Genomic DNA, 27218 nt, shown 5'->3' with positions numbered 1-27218 from the left:
ATCAGTTCGGTAATTCCTTAAACAGTTACCATTTGACTCAGCAATTCCACTTCTAGGAATATGCACAAAGTAACTGAAAACACATGTCTACAGAAAAACCTGTACACAAATGTTCAGAGCAGTATTACTTATAATAGGCAAAAAGTGGAAACAACCTAAAAGTCCAACAACTGATGAATGTGCATACAGAATGTGGTTTATTCATACAGTGAAATATTATTTAGCTATAAAAGGGAACAGAGTACTGGTATATGGTACAACATGGATAAACTGTGAAAGCATTATGCTAAGTGAAAGAAGCCAGACACAAAAGACCAAATACTGTATGATTCCATTTACATGAAATGTCCAGAACAGGCAAATCCAGTGACAAAAAGCAGATTAGTGGTTGCCAGGAGCTGGGGGAGGGGAGAATGGATGACTGCTGAGTGGCACAGGGTTTCTTTCAGAATAATGAAAATGTTCTAGAACTAGATTGTGGTGATGGCTGCACAACCTTGCAAATACATTATAGAACACTAACTTGTGCACTTTTAAAAGAGTAAATTTGATTATGTGAACTCTATCTCAATTTTTTTAAAAAGAAGAGATTAATTCTTTAATTCTCCTTTATCACAGTGAAAAAAGTGCCTCTACTACTTGCTAGCCATGGGGAATCAAACACAATTTTTAAAGTGGGTTTCTATTTACCAGTCTGCAAAATCAGAGTCCAAACACTTAAACTTCACCGATCACTGTCAGGATCAATTATGGTAACATTAAGACGTTTAGCAGTGTCTGGCCCATAGTAGACCCTCAATAAACGTCAATTTCTATCTTCTTCCTTTCCTTTGCCAGTTTCCTGTTTCAAGTCAAAGAAGTTTAAATTTTGTTAAAATCTTATGTACCCAATTAGCAATGAAGATAGAGTTCCCTAGTTGTTAGTTCTTTAAAAAAGATAAAAGTTAAACACTATTGTTTTGTTTTCCTGGCTTTTAAATTTTTGTTTGTTTTAACATCTCATAATGCACTTGAAAATATAATTAGGTGGGGGCGCCTGTTGGTTGAGCTATTGGCTTCAGTTCAGGTCATGATCTCACGGCTTGTAGTTTTGAGCCCTGCATCTGGCTCTGTGCTGACAGCTCAGAGCCTGGAGGCTACTTCAGATTCTGTCTCCCTCTCTCTCTGCCCCTCCCCCACTCACATTTTCTCTCTCTCTCTGTCTCTCTCTCTCATTCGCTCACTCTCAAAAAAAAAAGTAAAAGAAAAAAAGAAAGAAAGAAAATGGAATTAGGTGAATAAAGGCATTTGAATTTCTATATTACCTAGGACAATCTCCCTGCAGTTTTGTATTAACTTCTAAACAATTTACTTACACACACACACACACACACACACACACACACACACACACATGGCTTTCTAAATCTAAACAGTATCAACTCTGCCCAAATTTCATTCCTTGCATAAACTGTGGACTTCCATTGCCTTATCTTCCCACTTCTTCCTGTCTTGATCCTATGTTTGCTCTTTAACGTAAAATTCACCACAAAATGATATTGCATATGAAATCTATATGAAAAGGGCACCTGGGTGGCTCAGTTGGTTGAACGTCCAACTTCTGCTCAGGTCATGACCTCACGGGTCATGGTTCAAGCACCACAAAGCACCACATGGGGCTCAATGCTGTCAGCTCAGAGCCTGCTTTGGATCCTTTATCCCCCTCTCTCTGCCCCTCCCCTGCTTGCATTCTCCCATAAATAAATAAGTAAATAGATAGATAAATAAATAAATAAATAAATAATCTGATATGAAAATAAACTGTAGTGTAAGTGTCTAGAATACAGCAAACACCAAAACCCTCTCATTATACAAAGAAAAAAACTACCGTCATCATCTCACTGGAAACCACAACTATAATTCTATATCACATGGGAACAGTGAAACCAATTCATTCATAAGGCACCTTAATCCTCCAAAGAAAATGCTTTTGCAGATACTGCAAAACAGTGTGTACTGACTACTTCTGAGTACTTCAGTTGCTTTGCTCTAAATAACATGAATCAAGTGGTGAGAGGGAAATGGCTGAAAGTAATGAAATGAATACACAAATCTCTTCAAGGATGTAGTGACCACCACGTTTAGGCACCTAGTGTGTAGCAGGCACACTGCCAGGCCTTTTATAGACATCACTTCTGCTCCTCAAGTCACAGGTCTGTCACAATGTTATGAATAAATCCATTCTCATACTGATGACCATGTGGGGAATAATCAAAACTCAGTATAACTGGTTTTCCCTTATCTGTAGGAATAGTTGTCAATTTCATTCCTTCAAATTTGTAAAAGAGTGGTATGATTCTCTTACCTGTTTTACTTTTGGGAAGTGAGAGACATAATTGCACAGTTCTATGAAATCTAATAAAAGTCACGGACCATCTCTCCAGAAAAATGCATATAAAAATAATTTACTGTAAACTAATATAACACTGTATGTTAACTATACTGAAATATATATATATATGGCATAAAAATTTAAGTTTTACTTAATTTATTTTTTTAGTTTACATCCAAGTTAGTTAGCAATATAGTGCTCAACAATTTCAGTAGATTCCTTAATGCCTCTTACCCATTTAGACCATACCCCCCCCACAACCCCTCCAGTAACCCTGTTTGTTCTCCATATTTAAGAGCCTCTTATGTTTTTGTCCCCCTCCCTGTTTTTATATTGTTTTTGCTTCCCTTCCCTTATGTTCATCTGTTTTGTATCCTAAAGTCCTCATCTGAGTGAAGTCCTATGATATGTGTCTCTGACTAATTTCACTTAGCATAATACCCTCTAGTTCCATCCATGTAGTTGTGAATGGCAAGATTTCATTCTTTTTGATTACAGCATATAATTTTGAGGGAATGGGATCACAGAACACTGAAGCCCATCCTGATTAAAAAGCCTCTAATGCAGAAATTCTATTTTTATGATTACTGAAATATTGTATGAGTGTTGGGATCATTTAAACCGGGATCAGCGGTGCCTGGGTGCCTCAGTCGGTTAAGCTTCCAACTTCAACTCAGGTTCATGATCTCAAAGTTTGTGGGTTTGAGTCCTGAGTCAGGCTCTATGCTGACAGCTCAGAGCCTAGAGACTGCTTCAGGTTCTGTGTCTCCCTCTCTCTCTGCCCCTCCCCAGCTAGCACACTCTTTCTCAAAAATAAATAAACGTTAAAAAATTAAAAAATAAACTGGGATCAAATTGGTCTTAGGAATTCTTGTCTAGCAACCAAAATACATGTGCAAATTTTAGTAGGACTAAAGAACTAACATAATGATAGCAATTTAAAACTTTTGGTGTTTCTGTAAATGCTAAAAATTTACCAAGTATCTAATCTGATCTGGATAGTATCCAGTCATTAGTTAGAAATGCTGAAATGCTACCTCAATCACCATCTTTGAGAAAGCAAATAAGATGTGTTAACCAAAAAACAATGTAACAGAAACTTCAGTCTCTCATTTTGGGAGAAGGAAATAAACCTGACTTTCCAAAAAATACCTTTACTGTAAATACAAACCTCAGGTTTCTAAAAACGGTAAAGATTTGGAAACCATTAGGCATTAACATTAGAAAAATACTAAGTATTTTGGTTACGCTAATACTTTTAGCTTGAAATAAGGACTAATGATTCCAGTATCAAGGAAAAATCTGAAATAGAAAACAAGATTTATCCTGAAAAAAGTTCACTACCATACAAAAAACTGTAAGAAATTGAAGCATCCGCCAATGGAAAATAATTTAGTAGGGTTAAGTTTATTTTTCACAGTTTCTAAGTCTTTACAAAATTTTAATTACAAGGGAAAATGTGAAAAAAGGAGAAGAAACACATTTACCTGATTTGACTTCAACTATGTGTTTTTAATGCAGAAAAAATACTCAATTTTTTATATATATGCCATAAACCAATATACATATGGGGGTTACCTCTGGTAGAATTATAGTTCTTTTTTTCTTGCTCTTAAACTTCCTTTTTTTTAATTAAAAAGTTTTTTGGTTTTTTTTAGTTAACAGGGTTTCTTTGGTAATATTTATTTATGTATTTATTTTTAATTTTTTTTAATGTTTTATTTTTATAAAGAGAGAGAGAGAGAGAGAGAGAGACAGTGTGAGCAGGGGAGGGGCAGAGAGAGGGAGACACAGAATCTGAAGCAGGCTCCAGGCTCTGAGCTGTTAGCACAGAGCCCAATGCAGGGCTCGAAGCCACAAAACTTGAGATCATGACCTGATCTTATGTCGGAAGCTTAACCAACTGAGCCACCCAGGTGCCCCAATATTTATTTTTGAGACAAAGAGACAGCATACAAGCGAGGGAGAGGCAGAGAGAGATGGGGACAGAGGATCCAAAGTGGTCTCTGCACTGAGAGCAAAAAACCTGATGCAGGGTCGAACTCGTGAACTTAGAGATCATGACCTGAGCCAAAGTTGGAGGCTTAACCAACTGAACCACCCAGGCGTCCCCCCCGCTTTTTTTAAACATGTTTATTTATTTTGTTTTTTTTTTTTTTTTAAATTTTTTTTTTTTTTAACGTTTATTTATTTTTGAGACAGAGAGAGACAAAGCATGAACGGGGGAGGGGCAGAGAGAGAGGGAGACACAGAATCGGAAGCAGGCTCCAGGCTCTGAGCCATCAGCCCAGAGCCCGACGCGGGGCTCGAACTCACGGACCGCGAGATCGTGACCTGAGCCGAAGTCGGACGCTCAACCGACTGAGCCACCCAGGCGCCCCCATGTTTATTTATTTTGAAAGAGAGAGAGAGTGGGGAGGGGGAGGCAGAGAGTTTGAGAGAGAATCCCAAGCAGATTCCCTGCTGTCAGCACAGAGCCAACACTTGGGGCTCGAACTCAGGAACCATGAGAGCATGCTTGCCCTGTGCCAAAATCAAAAGTCAGACACTCAACGGATTGAGACAGCCAGGCGCCCCCAATGTATCTTTTTCAAAAGCACACTGCAGGGGTGACTAGATGGCTCAGTTGGTTAAGCATCTAACTTGAGCTCAGGTCATGATTTCATGGTTCATGAGTTGGAGCCCCCCATCGGGCTCTGTGCTGAGAGCTCAGATACTGGAGCCTGCTTCAGATTCTCTCTCTCTCTCTCTCTCTCTCTCCCCCCTCCTCCACTTATGCTCGGTCTCTACCAAAAACAAATAAACTTTAAAAAATAAAATGTTTAAAAAGCACATTGCAAATCATCATTATACCCTATATGTACCTATCTATATGTGTCAAGCAACTCTTGATCTTGGGGTTGTAAGATCCAGCCCCACGTTGGGTGTAGAGATTAGTTAATAAAAAAAATCTTTTTAAAAATAAAATAAATTAAAAAAATAAAAAGATACATTGCTATGTCAGAGATACACTGAAGTCTTAACATTTTTATTTTTTTAATTTTAGAGAGAGGGTGTGCATGAGCAGAGGGGGAGACAGAGAGGGAGAGAGGGAGGGAAGGAGACACAGGGAGAGAGGTGGGGGGTGGGGAGAGAGAGAGAGACAGAGAGAATCCCCAAAAGGTTCCATGCTCAGCATGGAGTCTCACATGGGGCTGGATCCCATGACCCTGTAATCATGACCCTAGCTGAAATCAAGAGATGGACCCGCAACCAAGTGAGCCGCCCAGGTGTCTCCCGTTTTTTTCAAAGTCTTACATTTTTTATAAGATTTCATTCTTTCATTTATTAACTGAATCATTTGTTCACCAAACATTTATTGAGCAATTATTATGTGCCAGTACCTGCTAAATCCCAGGCTTGGGCTTTAAAGTAATTTAAACATCTCACTTCTAATCACTTTTCTCTCTGTAGGGGAACACTGACTTTTTTTTAAGTTTATGTGAGAAAGAGAGAGAGAGAAGAATCTGAGTGGGGGAGGGGGAGAGAGAGAAAGAGAGAGAGAGAGAGAGAGAGAGAGAGAGAGAGAGAGAGAATTCCAAGCAGGCTCCACACTGACAGTGTAGAGCCAGATATGGAGCTTTAACTCAGGAACTGTGGGATCATGACCTGAGCTGAAACCAAGAGCCAGACACTTAACCGACTGAGCTACCCAGGCACCTCTATGACTTTCTTTCAAGAACTGTGACTCAATAATTTTTTTTAGTTTATTTATTATTTTTTAAATAATCTCCACACCCAACATGGGGCTCAAACTCACAACCGGAGATCAAGAGTCACATGCTCTTCTGACTGAGCCAGCCAGGTGCCCCTGTGACTGAGTATTAATGGAACATAATTAAAGTGGAAGAAAAGCAAGAGTTCTCTTTTGTTTCCTTCATAGTCAACTGAAGAGCTAATGATAATTAGCCAAGCTTTCTGGATACTCATGACTTGAGTACTGAATCTCATTATCAGATTAATAATCTGAATTACTTTGATTAGTTTGATTCACTTGCTAGTTGTATTATTTTAATATGATAATAATGCAAAAAGAGAAGAGCTCACCTCTCTCCTGGTAACACAAGTACCACATGCATCAAAGTGCAACAATGACTGGCTACTTTATAAAGAGAATGACTGTTGCAGCTTTGAAATCATGAACTCTTGAAATACCATTTTGGAACATGAAAACCAAGAGTCTGACCAACAAAAGGAACTATGGAGTTAAGTTCTGTAGTAAAGTGAACATGTACCATACTATGGTGCTCACTATCATATAATAGTATAATGTGGATAATGCCGACACTAGATGAAGGTGTTCTCCAGTTCCACACACTTTCCTTCTTGGTTAAGATGATATACACAAAATGGCAGGTAAGATTTGAACCATATTGACAAGATTCTGGAAACTAACACCTGAGGTCAGAATCAGTCAGGGTCACCATGGTTTTGTTGACATAGTTGGGGTTTACATATGCAAGGATCCTAGACACCAAAGGGTTTTTTCCCTACAGTCAGCTCTGTCCTGGATATGCTACCAAAGCCTCAGTAGTGATCCAAAGAGATTCCTTAAAGGCATATTTAAGGACATACAACATCTGCCCTCAATTGAAGGAGTTAGTAGCAAAAATCTGTTCCATATGCCGTATACAACATAAACCAAAATGAGTTCCGACTGTTTATAAATACTAAAAAAGCAGTAGCCAGGAGAGGCTTGTCCCACCTCACTCCCACTAGAATGAAAAAAATAAAATAAAACAAATATGTCAGCCAATTCTGAAATGATAGCTCTGGAACCAGACTGTTACCACACTATTCACAAAATAGCGGACAGTCAGTGGCTCAATTTGTATCATACAATACTACTGGACTTTTAGCTTTGCAAGTATAACTTATGGGGGTATTGTTATTCGTCCAGAGAGAATATGCATTAGCTAAGAAGATAGCATGGTAACAGCACATTTTACAGTGTTTTCTAGTATACTGCTATTTAATCTGACCAAACATATAATAACCCTTCAATACTTTGGGAAAAAATCATTAACTAGAGTAAATACAAGAGATTATTTCAATTTGGCAGCCAAATAAATCAACAACTGCTTGTTGATTTAATTAATGTTAATTAAATGTGTGATGTACTATACCCCGACCATTAGGATACAGATATATAATTCAATACCCCGCGCTCAGAAACATATCAACAAACAGCTGTGTTTTGTTTACTTTTGTTTTTGTACACACTAAAAATTATTTGCAAAAGTGTAGTCTGGCCAAACACCTCTCTGCCTCTAAAAAGTACCCCCTTTCTTTTTTTTTTTCCTTACTTGTAACATTATCAAACAAACAGGGTAATGCGTAGGTCATAAAATGCTAAATTACAAATACACAGAGGTATCACCAGCCAAGAGTAAAATCCTAGATGCCTATGAATTATAAAGTTAGTGGTTTAAATTATTTGCATTTTGGACTGTTCAGACAGTAACCTGAACTAAATTTGGCAGAAAAATAACATTTTATATTTCAGCCAAAAGATATCTCTGCGGAGACTATCTAACCACCTTGTTGACAAATAAAAACAATTCTTTGTGGGAGACAAAAATGTGATCTATGACCAAAAAAAAGCAATAGTAGCTAGCTTTTTGGGAAATGGCACATGCTAAGTATATTTTAGACAAAAAAATTTTTTTAACAATTCTGTTTTTAAAATGTACATTTGTTTAGGGCACGTGGGTGCCTCAGTTGGTTAAACGTAGACTCTTGATTTTGGCTCAGGTAATGATCTCATGGGTTCATGAGATAGACCTCAACATCAGGTTCTACACTGCTAGTGTGGAGACTGCTTGAGATTCTCTCTCTCCCTCTCTCTTCATCACAATAAATAAACATTAAAAAAAATTATCGGGGTGCCTGGGTGGCTCAGTCGATTAAGCATCTGACTTCAGCTCAGGTCATGATCTCCAAGTTCAAGAGTTCAAACCCTGTATCGGGCTCTGTGCTGACAGCTCAGTGCCTGGAGCCTGCTTAGGATTCTTTGTCTCCCTCTCTCTCTGTCCCTCCTACCAGTGCTCAGGCACACTCACACTCTCTCTCTCTCTCTCTCAAAAATAAACAAACATTTAAAAAAATTTTTTAAAGAATAACTTAAAAAAAAATAATTATCCATCTTGACTCCTTATACCATACGCAGAAGTCAATTCCCGATATACTTTACATCTAAATGTGAAAAGTTTAAAAAAGTGACTTTTAAAAATTTATTTATTTATTTTTGAGGAGGGGAGGGGCAGAAAGGGAGAGAGAATCCCAAGCAGGCTCCGCGCTGTTAGCACTGAGACTGAGGTGGGGCTCGAATGCACAAACTATGAGTTCGTTTCCTGAGCCAAAATCAAGAGACAGGTGCTTAACCGACTGAGCCACCCAGGAGCCCCAAATAGACAAAATTTTCTTAAACAGGACATAAAGGAAAGAAAGCATTGGTAAGTTGAACATTGAAGTTAAAATTTTCCATTCACTAAAAAGCATGATAGGGGTGCCCGGGTGGCTCAGTGGGTTGAGCGTCTGATACAAACTCGGTTTGTTTGTGAATTCGAGCCCCACATCGGGCTGACTGCTGTCAGTCTGTCAGTGCAGAGCCTGCTTCAGAGCCTCTGTTCTCCTCTCTCTGCACCTCCCCTGATTGCACTCTCCTAAAAATAAAAATATTTCAAAAATTAAAAAAAAAAATTTATTTTTTATTTTTTTTCAACGTTTTTTATTTATTTTTGGGACAGAGAGAGACAGAGCATGAATGGGGGAGGGTCAGAGAGAGGGAGACACAGAATCGGAAACAGGCTCCAGGCTCCGAGCCATCAGCCCAGAGCCTGACGCGGGGCTCGAACTCACGGACCGCGAGATCGTGACCTGGCTGAAGTCGGACGCTTAACCAACTGCGCCACCCAGGAGCCCCCAAAAAAATTTTTTTTATCAATAAAACATAATGGGGCTGCCTGGGTGGCGCAGTAGGTTAAATCCTCCAACTCTTGATCTCTGCTCAGGTCATGATCTCATCGTTCATGAATTTGAGCCCCCCAAGGGGCTCTGCACTCATGGTGCAGAGCCTGCTTGGGACTCTGTCTCTCCTTCTCTCTGCCCCTCCCCCACTTTTGTGCACACTCTCTCTTTCAAAATAAATGAATAAACTTAAAAAAATTTTTTTCAACATAATAAACTCTTAAATAAACTTTAAAAGGGCATAATAAACTCTTATAAACCAATAATGAAAAGGCAGAAAAACCAATTTATTTTTTTTTTTTAATTTTTTTTTTAAACGTTTATTTATTTTTGAGACAGAGAGAGACAGAGCATGAACAGGGGAGGGGCAGAGAGAGAGGGAGACACAGAATCTGAAACAGGCTCCAGGCTCTGAGCTGTCAGCACAGAGCCCGACGCGGGGCTTGAACTCACAGACCGTGAGATCATGACCTGAGCCGAAGTCGGACGCTTAACCGACCAAGCCACCCAGGCGCCCCAGAAAAACCAATTTAAAGATGGACAAAGACTATCTAAATGGCTAAGAAGCAACTAAAAAGTAGCTCAATTTCATTAGTTATCAAGAAAATACTATGTAGTGATACCACTGCACTCCCAACAAAGTGATTAAAGAAGACAGAAAATAGCAAATGTTGACAAGGATGTGGAGCAAATAGAACTCTCATACATGACTGATGAAGAGTCTTAATTGGAACAACCACAGCTGTTGAATAATAACGAAAGCTAAACATATGCATAGTCTATGACCCAGCAATTCCATTCCTAGGAATATACAATAGAACACACACATACATTCACCAAAAGACATTCATGATAATGTGCACAGTAGCAGTACTGTTCATTAAGAGTAGAATGGATGATGGGGCGCCTGGGTGGCGCAGTCGGTTAAGCGTCCGACTTCAGCCAGGTCACGATCTCGCGGTCCGTGAGTTCGAGCCCCGCGTCAGGCTCTGGGCTGATGGCTCGGAGCCTGGAGCCTGTTTCCGATTCTGTGTCTCCCTCTCTCTCTGCCCCTCCCCCGTTCATGCTCTGTCTCTCTCTGTCCCCAAAATAAATAAAAAAAAAAAAAAAAAAAAAAAAACGTTGAAAAAAAAAAAAAAGAGTAGAATGGATGAATGTATTGTGATATAAACATACAATGGAACACCATACTGCAATAAAAATGAATAACTATAAGCAACATTACTGAATATTAAGCAAAGAAACCAGAAACAAGAGTTTACAATTGTTGTTTGTTCCCTCAGAATGAGCTTCCCTCAGAGAAGTGTTCCCTGTGTTCTCCTCTGCCTCTCCAGCACTTTTGGATGGGCAGATCTATCTACTGCCAGAGTAAGGACAACATAATACATTCTTCAGGATCAGCTTTGTCAGTGATAAAAGTGACCTTTTGGAGGAGGGGAAGAGCAAGAGAGAGCAAAAAATATGAGTATCATGTATAGGGGGAAATGTGAAATAGAATATCAAGAGGGATATCTGGGTGGCTCAGTCGGTTGAGTGTTGGACTCTGATTTCGGCTCACATCATGATCTCACCGTTCAGGGCATCCAGCCCTCTGTCAGACTCTGTAATGACAGCGCTGAGCCTACTTGGGATTCTCTCTCTCCCTCTCTCTACCCCTTCCCTGTGTGCACCCTCTCTCTATGAAAATAAATTAACATTTTTTTAAAATGTGGTTTTAAAGAATATTAAAAAAATGGGGGAACCTGGCTGGCTCCATCAGTAGAGCATGAGACTCTTCATCTCAGGGTTCTAAGCTTGAGCCCCAAGGTAAGTATAGAGATTACTTAAAAATAAAAATCTTGAAAAAAAGGAGGAAAATCTCTTAGAGTTGAAAGCTAAGCTCGCTAATAGATTTAGAAGAAATGATGGAAACAGAATCACCATTTGGCAGCCATCTGGCAAAACTCACTAATAAATGTAAAACTAGGGGGTAAAAGTTTGAGGGATAGCAGGATATTTACAAAGTCTCAGTCTCCCTATAAGATATTCATTAAGTATATAAAGTGAAAACTACTGACTTTACAATGGAGAATTCTGGAAGATATTACCTTAAGCAAGAGATCAAAATTAAGATCATAGGAGTGCCTGGGTGGCTCAGTAGGTTAAGCGTCCAGTTTCAGCTCAGGTCTTGATCTCAGGGTTCATGAGTCTAAGCCCTGCATCAGGGTCTCTGCTGTCAGTGCAGAGCCTGCTTTGAATCCTCTGTCTCTGTCTCTCTCTCTCTCTCTCTCTCTCTCTCTCTGCCCTTCCCCTGCTCATGCTCTACCTCAGTCTGTCTCTCAAAATAAATAAATCTTTTAAAAAAATAAGATCATAATAGTAGGACAAACTGACATCATGTCCCACCTGATAAGACATTCCTACAAAAATGTATAACCCAGACCTCATCATGAGGAAACATTAAACAGACTCAAATTACAAAAGAAGTGATCTGCACTTTGTAAAAGCATCATAAAGGATGAATCCTGAGGAACTGTCCTATGACACCCCCCGAAAAAATAGAGTATGTATTGTATGATTCTATTTATATCAAATTCCAAAAAATAAAAAATCTATAGTGACAAAAGATACTATTTGCCTAAACAGAAAGGGTGCAGGGAGGGGGTAGGGACTACAAAGGGGCACAAAGGAATTTTTGGAGGCGATGGCTTTTGTGCTAATAGTTGCACAGTGTATACATTATGTCATAGCTATCAAATTATATACTTTATATTCTCTCTCTTTTAAAAAAATTTTTTTAATGTTTATTCATTTTTGAGAGACAGAGAGAGACAGAGTATGAGCGAGGAAGGGGCAGAGAGAGAGGGAGACACAGAATCAGAAGCAAACTCCAGGCTCTGAGCTGTCAGCACAGAGCCCGACGCGGGGATCAAACTCACGAACTGCGAGATCATGACCTGAGCTGAAGTTGGACGCTTAACCGACTGAGCCACCCAGGCCCCCCCCCTTTTTTTAATTTATTTATTTTAGAGAGAGAGAGTGTGTGGGTGAAGGAGGGGAAGAGAGAGGGGGAGACAGAGAACCTCTGTGCTATCAGCACAGAGACCAATGCAAGCCTGACTGAGGGCTAGAACCCACAAACCATGAGATCATGACCTGAGCCGAAATCAAGAGTCAGATGCTTAATCAACTGAGTCACCCAGGTGCCCCTGCTTTATATTGTCTTATCATTTAACTTATTTAGCACATATCACCATGCCAAGTCTAGACAGGCACTAGAAAAACAACCTGGGGAACACACACAAATAGTTGTGGCACAGTGAGGGGTGAGTGAATGGGTGGAGTCTTGTCAGATAGGGAAAGGAAGAATGTGTACCATAAACATGGACACTGAAGTTGGAACACACATGGTGAGCTTGGGGAAATACAAGTAGGTGGATACTACTGAAACTTCAAGATTAATATGAGAAGCAGTGACAACAAACAAGACAGAGGTCAGCTGTGTCAAGATCTTGAAGATCTTGTATTTCATGCTAAGAAACTAGGCTTCACCTATACTTGGCAGGCACCAAAAGCTTTGCTCTATTTTTGTTTTGTTTTGAGTGAGATATATCACACATACAGAAGAGCACTAAATGTATTTAGGTAAGAGAATCATCAGGGATTTAGAAAGAAAACTCAGACTGTACTCAAGGAGAGGTTGTTCAACATCCTGACTTCTCTGCTAGCCAGTACACTTACAACTATATCCCCAGGGCACAACCCAGAGTTGAAGTGCAGTAAATACTTGCTGTGAGAGAGAGAACACTGAAATGTCCCAATAAGGGATAAAGGCATCGTCTATAGAAGTGGCTAAGAAAATGGAGAGGAAGGAGTGCTCAGATCTCATAAACAAGAAATCTAGAAGAGGGAAAGGAAGGGATCAACGATGACTGAATTTTCCATTTTGGGTGACAATGCAGACGGTAAGCCATTAAGCCAAATATGTAATGACAAAAGAGGAGCAGGTTTAGGAAAAAAGAAAACAAATTCACTTACACCTATCAGAGACAGAGTGAGTACCTTCGGCAATGATGCCATTTGGCAATCTTACAAATCAGGAACTTATGAGGGAGGTCTCTGCTGTAAGATACTGCTGCTGCTAGGTATTGTCCATGTACGTTTGTAAACCATCAGGTTGCTGGCCACTCCCACACGTGTGAAGCGACTTGAGTAAAAATTACTCATTGCAGTAAGGTTTGGAATAACAGAGTATTTTATTTACTTAAAAAATTTCTTTAACGTTTATTCAGTTTTGAGAGACAGAGTGTGAGCGGGAAAGGGGCAGAGAGACAGAGACACAGAATCTAAAGCAGGCTCCAGGCTCTGAGCAGTCAGCACAGAGCCCAACCTGAGCTGAAGTAGGATGCTTAACTGACTGAGCCACCCAGGTGCCCTTGGAATAACAGAGTATTTTAGAAACACCTTAGGGGTGCCTGGGTGGCTCAGTCGGTTAAGCGTCCAACTCTTGATTTTGGCTCAGGTCATGATTTCATGGTTCATGGATTCACAAGCCCCACATCGGGCTTTGCATAGACTGTGGAGTCTGCTTGGGATTCTCTCTCTCCCTCTCTCTCTCTCTGCCTCTCCCCTGCTCACTCTCGCTCTCTATCTCAAAATAAATAAATAAGCATTAAAAATTTTTAAGGAAAGCAAAAATAATATACAAACAAGGAAGAGGACAAAACATAAGAGACTCTTAAATATAGAGAACAAACAGAGGGTTGTTGGAGGGGGAGTGAGCTAAATGGGTAAGGGACATTAAGGAAGATACTTGTTGGGATGAGCACCGGGTGTTATGCACGGGGGAAAAATCACTGGAATCTACTCCTGAAATCATTGTTGTGCTATATGCTAACTAAGTTGGATGTAAATTAAAATATTAATTAATTAATTAAAAAAATTTTTTTTAATTTAAAGAAACACCTTAAATGCCCATCAATATATGATTAGTTAAATGTCTGATCTCTTGTTTGCGATGGGTCAAATAGAAAGTCAGCATTTTGGATAGATAAGAATGAAATAGAAAAGACTAACTTAAATTTAAGTTCACAATTCTTTAAAATTAATCTCTTCTACTATACCTTTATTCACAGCAGACACAAAATAAGCATAACTTCAAGTGAGTGATCTAAAATCATAAAACACCAAGTTGCCATGTGTTTTAAAGGTCTGAAAAGCAAGTTTAAGTATTAACCAAGTTCCATAAAAACCTTTAAATAAAGTCTAAGTCAACCAATACTTTTAGTACCTTAGGTTCATCAACTGTAATAATGAGAGCTAAGGTTTATGTACCACTTTAGAGTTTACAAATTCTTTTTAACTTCTGGTGACCATTTAATCCTAACCACATGAGATATGTAGAGCAAGTGGAAATCACCTACCAAAAGGTGCGATGAAAGCTTTATTGTTGTTTCACCTTCAAGGCAAATTTTCAAAATTAACGATACCGACCATTTTATTCTTTCAAAAGAAAAGAAGTTTAACTCCTCTGGTTCCTCAAGCTGCAAGGGAGTTAATGAATGTTCCACTGTTAATTTAAAATTAAGTTAAACCTGTAACTTCCAAAAAAAGACACACAACTAGCCAAAATAAGGCAAAGTGGAAATCTTTGCAAAACCATGTTTCATGTCACTGCTCTGTCTCATCAAATCCTTTAATGTAAAATTTTATGTTCTAGTTTTGTGAGACAAATTCTAAAAATAAGCTAATGTATCACTGCACAAGACATATTTCAGGTAGATCCATACATTCTTATAGATAATACAACATTTTATCAAAGTAAAGTGTTCTGCACAAATCACTCTATGAAAGTCTTACAGGCGTCTCCCAGCCCCTGGGCCGTTTACTTACCTCCGAAGGCACAATGACGGATGGTTTCTTTTTCAGTTCCTCACATTTCCTCTTCTTACAGATCTGATGGCTATTCTTTCTGTTCTTACAGTAAGTACATTCACCACAATTGGTCTTCTGCTGGCAGGGCCCACACACCCCACACCGCTTTCGTTTCTTCTTTTCCAAAGTAGGTAGCAAAGTTGTATAGGAGGAAGGGGTGGCCCTGGCAATTGAAGCTGGCCTAGATACCACTGTGGTATTGATGTCAACCATGCTGGTCACGCTGATCTGGGAGCTCCCTCCTTCCAATTTGCTGGGACCAGCCTGGGAGAGTTGGGTAATGCCCTGTGAGGCATGGAAGAGTCCTCTCTCAGGGGCTAAGGTGAACGCCTGAGTGTTAGCTGGCAGAAAGCTTATATGAACCTGCTTCTGATTTTCTATATTGCTAATAGTCATCACAGGAGGTACCGAACTTATCTCAGAGTTTAATGATGGCTGAGGAGTGTGACCTGAGCCCAAAGGCAAAATCTGCATTGCTCCTTGGACCTCAAGCCCATATGAAACAGTGCGCTGGGGCTCAGGCCATTCTGGGAGAACACTATAGGTAGCAATTGGGTTTAGCGGAGCAGGAACAAAGATAGGTGGGTCTGAGGCAGTACCGCCACCCATCCCAAGGATTTGTTGGTCTAGGATAGCACCAAAGACCTCTCCTTGGACTGGAATAGCACCAGGAATCTCTGGTGGGGCTGGGGTCTCATCCAGAGCCTCTCTGTGTACTGGGTTAGCACCAGGGACTTCCCATTGATGTGGGACAGCACTAAAAGCCTGTCCTAGGACAGGGGTGGTATCAGGAATTGCCTGTTGATCTGGGGTAGCTTTGAGTACCTCTTGATTATCTGGTTTAGCACCAAGCGTTTCTTGTTCAGAGCTTGCCAAGAGGAGTTTTATTAATGAGGTAGGATATATTGACCCACCAATGGACAAACAGTTTCTAAGGTCCAATTCAGGTATAACCTTATTAAAGCTGGAGGTGGGGTAGCAATCATGTTCACTTTTGATAGGATCCAGGTAAGAATCAGATAGCTTAAGAGATTCTACTCGTGAACCCAAATCTTCTAACTGAATGCTGGAGTTTCCTTCGTAAGTAACCTTGAGGGCTGCTCTTTGGAGCAAAGGAGCACACAGAGTGTCCTGAGCAAACATTCTAGGGGAATCACTTGTATCAGTCAATGTCTCTTTAGAGAATAGTCCTTCACCACCATGTGTCCCTTCCAATGACCCAGAAGGGATCTCTACTGCAGGACCACTGTGAGCGGAGATATTTATTTTGGTATCCTCCACCTTTTGGGACCAAGACTGGGTTGTCTCTTGGCTCTCACCTTCAATTAAAGATGCATTTTGTACACCAATTAGATTCTCTGTATCAGGAGCAATTAGGGGAACTTGGGTTGGAATTGAATCATTTTCTGAGTGTTTCACTCCTTTGTCAGTAACTACATTACAATCACATTCATGTTGCTTTTCTAAATGCTTAGCAGGTGGAATTTTTTTAGGTTTGGCTATGATCACTGGAGGTTGGGAGAGTCGTCTGCTAAGAGAGGTACTTCGGAGAGCCATTGTAAACCCATTGCAAGTTAAGGATTCTGGGTTCTGAAAAAGAACCTCAGTCCTATCCAAATTCATTCGTGCCGCTCCAGCTCTTGTCAGAAGGCTTCTGACTGGCATAGGTGTTTTGGGTTCTATTTTTTTCTTAACATCTCTTTCTTGAATTAATTGCTTTACTCCTTTTCCAGGGCTCACAGTCTTGACTGATGCCACATTTTTATTGGCTAGCTTAGATGTCTTCTTCAGTTGGCTGTTTTTCTTTCTGTTTAGATCTTCCCTCCTGATTAGTCTGGAAGGCCTTGCATGGCGGGATCGAGACATAGCTACAGAGTAGGAATAAATGAAAGGGCACAAGGAACAGAGTCATTGGTCCTTTGGAAAGTCTCGCCTCTGAGGAGAATCTGAATGTACCATGGTTGAGTTCAGCCCACAAAATTTTGGTCTGAAATAACAAAAAAAAACATTGGAAGTGAGTCTTTTTCCTATGTATTCTCCCATTCGAAATAAAATACTAACAATTATCAATCAAAATTGGGAATGAGAATGTTTACTGCAAAAGAAAAATATAATAAACACAAAAGATACTAACATATCCTTTAAACCCCAGATTCACAAATAAAGCTCCTTTAATTACTGTGACAACTGATTTAGCTGATGAAGTTCTATGAACAGGGTAAGCATGTGGGTTATTCTACATTAGAAACCACAGTTGTTGTAGGTACATGTAGTTTAAAGATCAAATCCCAATCTTTACAAATTTTGGATACTTAAAAAATTATCCGTTAATCTTTCCTCAGCATATCACCACACAAGATGAGGTATCATCTGGTAAAACCAGAGGAAGAAGTTTATATAATTCAAGAAACTCTACTTGGAGATCTAGTAATATTAATACCACATTCCAATTAATAATCTACAAATTTTAAGCTTTACACATGCACACAAAAATGGCATAAAATCTTAGGAGTTAGTATTGACAGATTAGGTTACAGATAAGACTCACGGGTCCAACAAATATCTGTTGAGTACCTACTATGTATAAGGAAGGCATTGTGGTGGGCACTGCCCACACCCAGAAATGAGGTCCCTCTTTTCTCTTTCACCCGACTTAATCCAAAGACTGCTGGTTCTAAATCCCTTCTACCAAGGATCCCAAAAGTCTCATGATGAATGCCTAGGCAAGGAAATTGGAAATAAAGAGAAAATGAGATAATTAGAACAGTAAAGCATACTAGGCAAGCAACTATTATTTGAAAGGTAAGCAAGAAAAAGGAGAAAATGAAAGGGGACTAAGAGCTACCACTGTCTTTTGGTCTCCTTTGATTGCTTACCCTAACCCAAAATAAGACCAAACTATGAGCAAGAATGAAGCTCACCATACAAGATGTATCAGTCTATTCCCTAAAGATCACAGAATCAAGAGTGGGACAGCTGGGTTGGTGAGGATTCTTTAACAGTTAACACGTTGTTGGATTTGTAAGAAAATATGTTGTAGGAGAATAGTTACCAAAAACTTGGTCTGCAACCAAGTGATCAACAGTCTGTGGCAAAATCAGGGGCAAAAAGGGCAGTATAAAGTTTTTCCATGAAGTTGAACTTATTCATTTTAGACAACTCTTCCTTATTCTGAAATGCCTCCCTGTTTTCTCTCATTAAAATGTCCTTTCTTTTAGAAAAGTAAAAGTCCTTTATTTTTTTGAAAAGGTAGGGATAGATTTATTTTATAATGTTATTACTTGGCCAAGTAAAAACTTGACAGCCCTCTATCATTCTCAAGTTGTGCATTTGTTTTTGTTGCACTGATCTGATCCAGGTAATCCTGGGACACACTGGTGGGTTTAGTGGCTAGAGAGATGTGCCCCATCAGAAAGCTGCGAGTTTGAATTCGTGATCACCTGCTAGTTCCTTCCACATCCTATTTAACTGAATCAAGGTTTCTACATCTGAACTGAGGTCATTTTGAGGTATCATTGGGCTCCTACAGGAAAAGCTTATGTGAGGTTGAGGAGGGAGCGGGGAAGGTAGGGGAAGGACTTTGGAAATAGGCAGACTTGGGTTCAGTTTCCAGCTCAGAAACATTACTAGCCACGTGATTCTGATAAATTCTTCAGTCTCTCTATACCTCAGTTTCCTCATGTGTAATAGAAGAGGAAGCATAATAGTACTGACCTCACTGGGTTACCATGAGAATAAAATGAGATGAGCTGTGTAAACACTTAGCATAGTGCTGGCATATACTTAGGTGTTTAATAATAAATGGGAACTTAAAAAAATAAAGGCTGCTTATAACTCCAAAAAACAAAAAAAGAGAGATAAGCTAAATGGTTATCATTATAGAATCAGTTTAACCCAGTCTGCCATACACTGCAAAACAAGATTTAGTTCTTTTGTTTCTGTTATCACCTAACACATAGTAAGCTACACACTGCAATAAAAGACCCCAGAGCACTCATTGAGTTAAAGTCAAAGCATTGTGCCTTTAGGATATTTTTCTCGGGGCGCCTGGGTGGCTCAGTTGGTTAAGCGTCCGACTGTGGCTCAGGTCATGATCTCATGGTTTGTGGGCCCGAGCCCCATGTCGGGCTCTGTGCTGACAGCTCAGAGCCTGGAGCCTGCTTCAGATTCTGGGTCTCCCTCTCTCTCTGACCCTCCCCCATTCATGCTCTGTCTCTCTCTGTTTCAAAAATAAATAAACATTAAAAAAAAAAATTAAGATATTTTTCTCTCTGTGCCCCTCCTGCACTCTCTATCTCTCAAAATAAATAAGTAAACTTTAAAAAGAAATAATGATAGCCTTTTTGTTTCTTTTTTTTTTTTTTAAGATTTTATTTTTAAGAAATCTCTATACCCAGTGTGGGGCTCAGACTCACAACCTTGAGATCAAGAGTCAGAAGCTCCACCAACTGAGCCAGCCAGGCACCCCAAGACAGATTTTTGATTTTTTACTTAGTTTTTCCCCCAAGACAGACTTTTTATTATTTTATTTTTTAATGTTTATTTATTTATTTTTGAGAGACAGACATTGAGTGAGCATGAGCGGGAGAGAGAGAGAGAGAGAGAGAGGAAGACAGAGAGTCCAATGCAGTCTCAAAGCCATCAGTGCAGAGTCCATGAGGGGCTTGGGGCTTGAACTCACAAACTGAGAGATCATGACCTCAGCTAAGGATGGACGCTTGGCCAACTGAGCCACTCAGGCAAGTGCCCCGTCCCCACCTCAAGATAGACTTTTTAAATGGGCAGTGATAATATTAACTACAAGAAAAATAAGTTTGATAAATGTGTGCTAAATACAAACACTAGACTGGAGAATACTGGAGTTCTTGGTATCTAAGCTTACTGCTTTCCCCCTTTAAAAAAAAAAAAAGGGTTTTGGCTTGCACTAATTTTTTGGCTGTGAAAAACTGTTAGATATTTTCTCCAAAGACCATTGCTTTTTGTACCAGTATTTTTAGAAAACAAAAGACATTCCAATTCTAATCTCCAGAAAGTCAGCAGTCTTTATAAGGATGTTTTTTCAGATAGCAAAAAGCAATCCTTTCCATTCTTTAGAAATTCAACAATATCAGTATAAGCTTGCTTTATCTCTTGTATCAAGATTGCATTTCTAAAAAATTATTAGGAGCATATAATCTAGGTATTGCAATAGGCCACGAAAATTAAAATTCACGTTATGTAGGCAAGTAATCTGGATATACCAGAAGGTGTCATGGGATCTGCCTTTGAAAGTAGTTTATAAATTGATCTCAGCCTCATATATTCTTTTATATTTTTAAATTAAAGTGCTTTAGAAATTCAGCCTTGTAATTAAGATAATGTTTACCATTCAAACCTTATCTCCTGAAAAAGAGCCTGCCAAGGAAATGGAAAAGGTATGAGCAACATGGATTGGGAAGATGTGGTCTCTTTAAATGGTAACAGCCTTTTTATGAGATCGTGAAAGAGGCCAATGACCCCTGAAAAACCCAACTGCAGGGGAGAAACCACTGGGTACCACCCAGCCAAAGAAATAGACAATCAGAAACAAAATAAGGGCTCCCACAAGATCCTAATTTTATCACCCAAGGCTCCAATGATGAAATGTGACCTTCTTTTGTGATAAAGTAAGTTATCCCCAGGGCTGAACTCTGGGAGGAGAGGCAACAAGCTTTTTTTGAAATTTGTGTGTGGGGGGGGGAACAATGCAGTCCATTCTATTAAATAGGTTCCTATTTAAATATGAAGTTATCCCCACAGATCTCCTGAAAATTATTTTCCTTGTTAACCTGTACACATTATTAAATGCTCCATTTCCCCCTTTTTTGTTACTTTTATTTATTATAGAGTACTTAAGTCCTACAAAAAGGTATATTTACAACCAAAAACTAATTCCACTTCCATTTTTCATTTCTGATGAAAATTGACGTTTCAATATTTCTCAAAATCAATTTTATTCTACCCTAGAATATATTGAAGAGTTCTGAGTGCTACAGAGATAGATATAGGATAACACGATCAGAGCAGAAAATAAGAGAATAGTGTCTCTGTTATTAAATACAGATCATAGGTCCTAATTATTTGCAACTGATACTATTCTGTGGGTTCTTATTTTCCTGGAAGAGAAAACAAAATGAAACAAGCAAACAAAACTCCCAACAATTGTGAGATATAAAACATTAGTTAACAAATCTTTTCACCACAGGGCACCACAAATAAAAATTCTTTTTACTAAAATATCCTTCTGATGTAGAGGACTAGAGCAGTAGGAGATTCAAGAGGCCAACACATAATTTGAAACATGAAAAGGCATGATGCCAACCTAAAGTAGAGAGTATAAGGTTAAAGACAGAGGGAAGAAGTGGCAGGAGCAGGCAATAAATATTTGACTGTCTAAGGATTGACTAATTATTCACAAATAATTTAAACTTAACCTAACCAAACTGGTGAACAAATAGGATCAGGTATTTTCCTCAATATTATTTGAGCTTACTAAGTACTCAATCTTTCCCTACAGAGGGCCTTTTTTATAATTACTGAAGTAATTCCGTGGTCTAGAAAATAAAAAGTGACTTCATGAACTATGTCAGTTGTCTGTAAAGGACAATATTGACAACAGCACCATGTCAGAAAATCCTCTCCCACCTCCATCCCTCCTCCTTCTCCTGGATCTCCCAAAGTCCCTTGGGCAGGAAGTGGCTGAACTGATGTAACCATCCAGCCCGCATGTCAATTTAAAATTATATTGCAACCCTTCCCACTACCAGCAGTGGCCAAAAAAGTGGTGAGTATTTGCATTCATATGGCTGGAGGCAAAAGAAGCTCTGATTTCAGAGTCGCTCCATTCAGCTCCTTAGAATTTAAAGGCTACTGCACTTGACTGAGAAATACAAGACTTACAACATTTCTTTTAAAAGGCACCACCTGACTTAGTTTCCTCCAGCAACTAAGTTCTACATCTAAAGGAAGAGGAGGTGGGCGGGCGGCTTGCAGTTCCTAGATAGTCTTCTACCACAGGAAGTGTGAGAGCCCTCTGCACAAGGAAAGGCTGTTCAAGGAAACTCACTAGAATGCCAGCAGATTTAGTCAAAGGCTCCTTCCATATGTAAAACACCCCTGCTGCCCTGCAGAGAGCAAGAAAAAAAAAGGCCTAAGAGAGCCACAGAAAAGGGAAGGGAGAAGTTAAAATGGAGATGGAAGGATTCTTCCAAAAACAAGAAAAGTATAAAACACACTGGGAATAGTAAAAAGCATAAGAAGGAAGAAAATGTCTAAAGGGAAAGGGGGAGTGGGCAAAAAACTAAGGGGAAGACTTTTGTAGTAATAAAGCTAGAATGTAAAAAAGATAACTGGGATCAAAACGCTGAAGACTCAAGGTAAAAAGACCTAGGGGAGAGAAAAAAGAAATTTAATTGTGCAGGGAAAGAAAAATAGATGCAAAGAGAGAGTGGGGGAGGGGATGGACAAACCAGATAAAGAAGATTGGAGAGGGAAGAGAAACAAAGAGCAGAAACAGTGGTGATCCAAACCTCAGACCCATCAATTCTGGAAAACCAGAGCTGAGTGCCATAGTTAATTCTCATTATAATGGTAAGTGATCGTCGCAGAGTTGTAAATCTGAGCTACTAATCTGTGCAAAGAAAAAGGGACGGGGTGTGCTAATAACTCCAGAATATCTTGATTCTGAAGTTTAACCGAAATCATAACCTGGCTTTAAACACTGTCAGAGGCTGACAACCAACCTATTTAAGATCCCTCACTTGGGGAGGGAAGTGTAACTCAAAACTGGTAAAATCAGGAAACACGCCCAAAATCACAGTGCCGAAGTCTTTCAGTTCTTGGAAATAATACGGACTAATCTCCAAGCATCTCCTTATCTATGCACCTATCTGGTGCACCACCCTTGTTTAATTGTAGTCATACATTCTTGATCTGCTCTAAATAATTCTTGCCCTAACTGGTTAACAAGCCCCAAATACATGTATAGATGCATATATATTTGGCATCTTGGGCCTTAAGAAACTATCGTCTTTATTTTACTTCATATCGTCGGAGGGGGAGGAGAAGGGAAGGTGAGCACATTTCGTTCAGGGCAGACCTGAGGCTGCTACCCTACAGCGCCGCCCTTCAACTCATCCCGGTGCGGTGCGCAGCGCACCCGGCGGACACTAGACCGTGCACCTTATCTTTAACTCGCTTAAGTCTCGAAGCACTTAACCTTTATCTCTTCATAAGCTATTACCATTACGTATTGTGCAGCTCATTTGGTGCCCGAGAGTGGAACCGGGGAGAAGTGGCACAGGGGTGACCTATGCAAAATGGTTAATTTGGGAAAATGACGAGTTGGGGGCGGGGGAAAGACTCCTAATCCAAGCAATTTTTGTTCTTGGTGATATATTCATTTTTATTGGGTCAGAAATGCGCAGTTTGGGTTCCCCATTCACGTGGAAGGCTACTGGGGCGGGTCGGTAACCTCCTGACCACTTTTAGTGGAACTATACGGACTGCAAGTAGCCCTTCCAGAAGCCCTATCAGTTGAGGGTGTGGGTGAGAAGCAGGGCCGGGAAGGGAGGAAGAGAGGAGAGGGGGAGAGGGAGAGAGATCCAGCCCCGTCCCTTCACGACACGTGAAGTGCCTGCGGCCCTGGCCGGGACTCGGCCCCTCCCGGACGGCACCGCTGGTCGGAGGCACCCAGCTCTGCGCACCTCCCACCCCGGAGGCCAGCTCCCCGGACCCTGCGGGTGGGACTGACCAGACCGCAACGCCAGCGCGCTCCGCAACCCGGTGGCGCCCAAAAGAGGTTTTCAAAAGCCATTTTGACAGAACACTAATTCTACTCCCTATTCCCTACTTCCCGGATCGCTGTAACTCCAGGTCACCTCGGGTCAGACTCTAAAGTTTCGTCTATGAAGTCCCTTCCCCGAAATGCTCAGGGAGGGAAGTGCCAACAGTTTCCCAAAGAAATCTGTCCCCTACACAAGCATGGGGGAGGGAGAAACCCTGTTTGGGGGTGCGCTTGATTGTGCGCCAGGACGGGCTCCTCACCCGCAACTTGCCCTAACTCTGCCTTCTCACCTTAAGGAGCCAGACCTGCGACTCTCCTACGAGGCGCATCAGTCTCCGGCCTTTCAGGGATCCCCGCAGGCACACTTGCCCTCCCCCAAGCCCGGTTTGCGGCGGCGCCCGGGGTCCGAGCCCGCGGCGCCCCCGCCCCGCTCCCCTCGTCCAGCGCCGCAGCTGGGCCTCCGGGGCCGGCGGCCGCGTCCTCCGGCCGGGAGCATTGTTTACCACCCGCAACAAAAGCGCCCCAAGCGGCTCGGGGCAGGGGGTCGCCGCGGGGAGTGGGCCCACCCTAGCGGACCCGGAGGACCCGCGGACGCGGAGCTCCGGCCCCCACCCAGCCCTAGCCGAGTACCGCCCCTCGCACCCCCTTCCGGCCTCGGTGTGAGGGTCCCTGCAACCCTGCCCTCTGCCCCAGCCCCAACTCACCACTGGCCGGCGCCGGCTCCGAGGGCAGCGCGCGTGCCCCAGGCTCCAAGCCCGCACCAGCCCTCGGGTAAACTTTCCAACTCGCACTGGTCCCCACAACTTGAGAGCCCAGAGTCTCGGCGGGCACGAGGGGCTCGAGCGGGCCCCGGGCGGACACCTACCGGCTGCCTGGCAGGGTCAGGGCCCGAGACCCTGGGGTGGGCGGCAGCTTCCCAAAGGTCCACAGAGGAGAAGCAGGTAGAGTTGCATGACTGGGGCGGGGCAGGGGGTTGTCCCAGGGGGCAGACCCGGGAGCCGAGGGGCCGGCGGCTGCGCGCACAAAGCAGTGCGGGAGCGGATTGCGCTGCCACTCCCCGCCAGGTCAGCCCCCCGGAGCAGTAGTGTCTCCCCAGGACAGACCTCTGGGAGTGAAGCAGGGGCTCTGCCTTTGCTGGACCCTGCACCGCTGAGCGAGAGTCAAAACGCGAGCTGGATTTCCCCAAACTGGAGCTGGACTCCCCTCTCGACCCTTACCCCTCCCCTTAGCCCTCCTCTCTCATAACACCTTTGTGTGTGGTGTGTGTGTGTGTGTGTGTGTGTGATGTCAAAGGAGAGTATTGGATAGGGAGAGAGGTGTTAAGGTTTTCTTGTCGTTATCTTTTTTCGGAGGAGTTCTTGGGCTGAGAGAAAAATTTTAGGGTTTCTAAATTGAATGTTTATAGATAGATCAAGGGAGTGCCAGATCAGAGATGACACAATTGAGCAATATCTGGGTTGCAGACAATGGTAAACTGCCCTCAACACTAAAGAGAGACCAGAGGACGGTTGTGTTTCCTTGACTCAACACTTGATGTCTGCAGATGTCATAACATTTTTTGTTAGCTATCTGGCCTTGTATGTTGAGGGTGGTCATATTCACTTTATGGATGAAAAATTGAAAACATCGGAAGAAGTAAGTTTTTAGCATTAAAAGGAATAACCAAGTGGCATTATGCCAAAATTAAGACTCAATGGGGCATTGGAATTTCTCCCTAAATGTTTGATGGCTGTTGCTTCTTCCAGCAGTCAGTCATTACACAGACAAGGACATCCAGAGCTTTCATGGGCTCACCGTGGTAAGGAAAATGCTGTTCATGGAACTATCTTTCCTCCCAGGTCAAACTTCAACCGAAGAGAAAGATTCATTCTGTCATTGCCTTCAACACCATTCTACCCCCATTCTGCACATAACTTGTATTCTTGTTACTTTAATAAGCATAACCAGATTGTTCTTTTGAGATAGATTCCTAAACTTTCAACCTTTCTCACTGATTGATTCATTCAAATTTATTCTTCAGCCAGGATATAGGTATACAGAGATGAATAAAAATTGCCTCTTGCCCAGGAAGAACACACATTCTGGGTTGGCAAGCAGAGCAAATGAACACTACAGTGTTTTCAGTGCTACAGTCAGATAAATACGTTAGTTGGAGGAAATTTAAAATGTGGCTTTTAAAATAAATCTTATCTTAGGAGCGCCTGGGTGGCTCAGTCGGTTAAGCGGCCGACTTCGGCTCAGGTCATGATCTCGCGGTCCGTGAGTTTGAGCCCCGCGTCGAGCTCTGTGCTGACAGCTCAGAGTCTGGAGCCTGTTTTGGATTCTGTGTCTCCCTCTCTCTCTGACCCTCCCCTGTTCATGCTCTCTCTCTCTCTCTCTGTCTCAAAAATAAATAAACGTTAAAAAAATTTTTTTTTAAATAAAATAAATCTTATCTTCAAAAATGGACTCTTTTCAATGTTTAAAAAAAACCTAATTATTAATACCTTGTCAAAAACAATCTCCTAGGACTTAGATGAAAAGAATGTTGGGAGAGTTTGACTCATAACTTAATCTCTGTAAAGAACAAAGAAGAAATAACATTTGAAAAAGAAGAACAAAGGGGAAAAGATTATCATGAAATAGCAATATCCTGGCATTTGTCAGTTAACTGAAATGACTATCTTTAAAAAGTATTGAGGCGCCCCTGGGTGGCTCAGTCCTATAAGCAGCCAACTTTGTCTCAGGTCATGATCTAGCCATTCATGAGTTCAAGCTCTGCTTAGGGCTCTGTGGTGACAGTTCAGAGCCTGGAGCCTTCTTTGTATTCTGTGTCTCCCTCTCTCTCTGCCTCTACCCTGCTCGCACTCTGTCTCTATCTCTTAAAAATTTTTCAAAATAATAAAAATAAAAACTATTGAAATGGGGACCTGGGTGCCTCAGTCTGTTAAATGTCTGACTCTTGATTTTGGCTCATCTCACAGACATGATCTCATGGTTCTGATCTCAGAGTCATGATCTCAAGGTTTGTGAGTTCAAGCTCTGCATAGGGCTCTACACTGACAGTGTGGCGCCTGATTGGGATTTTCTCTCTCTCCCTCTCCTTCTGCCCCTCCCCCATGAGCTTGCTCTCTCTCTCTCTCT

The 27218-nt window shown here is 41.2% G+C and overlaps 2 protein-coding genes across 2 annotated transcripts in view; one reads left to right on the top strand and one right to left on the bottom strand.

Annotated features, from left to right (window-relative positions):
• The window catches only part of TET1 (tet methylcytosine dioxygenase 1), a 118399-nt gene extending 101241 nt beyond the window's left edge, over positions 1 to 17158 (bottom strand). Inside the window, 1 exon segment of the mRNA XM_007095756.3 lies at positions 15251 to 17158. Coding sequence (XP_007095818.2) covers positions 15251 to 17158 — 1908 coding nt within the window.
• A 7134-nt stretch (positions 17159 to 24292) lies between these two features.
• LOC122231751 (basic proline-rich protein-like) lies at positions 24293 to 25180 on the top strand. The gene has a single exon (XM_042960061.1). It carries the CDS (start codon positions 24293 to 24295, stop codon positions 25178 to 25180), a length of 888 nt encoding a protein of 295 aa, XP_042815995.1.
• The last annotated feature ends 2038 nt before the right edge of the window (positions 25181 to 27218 follow it).

This window comes from Panthera tigris, chromosome D2 (assembly GCF_018350195.1).
Source record: "Panthera tigris isolate Pti1 chromosome D2, P.tigris_Pti1_mat1.1, whole genome shotgun sequence".
In the NCBI taxonomy this organism is placed as follows: domain Eukaryota; kingdom Metazoa; phylum Chordata; class Mammalia; order Carnivora; family Felidae; genus Panthera; species Panthera tigris.
This window is presented reverse-complemented; position numbering and strand designations above follow the sequence as displayed.

What these genes read in the sequence shown, in the direction of transcription:
- LOC122231751 (XM_042960061.1), top strand. Translation starts at nt 24,293, where the DNA reads ATGGGGGAGGGAGAAACCCTGTTTGGGGGTGCGCTTGATTGTGCGCCA.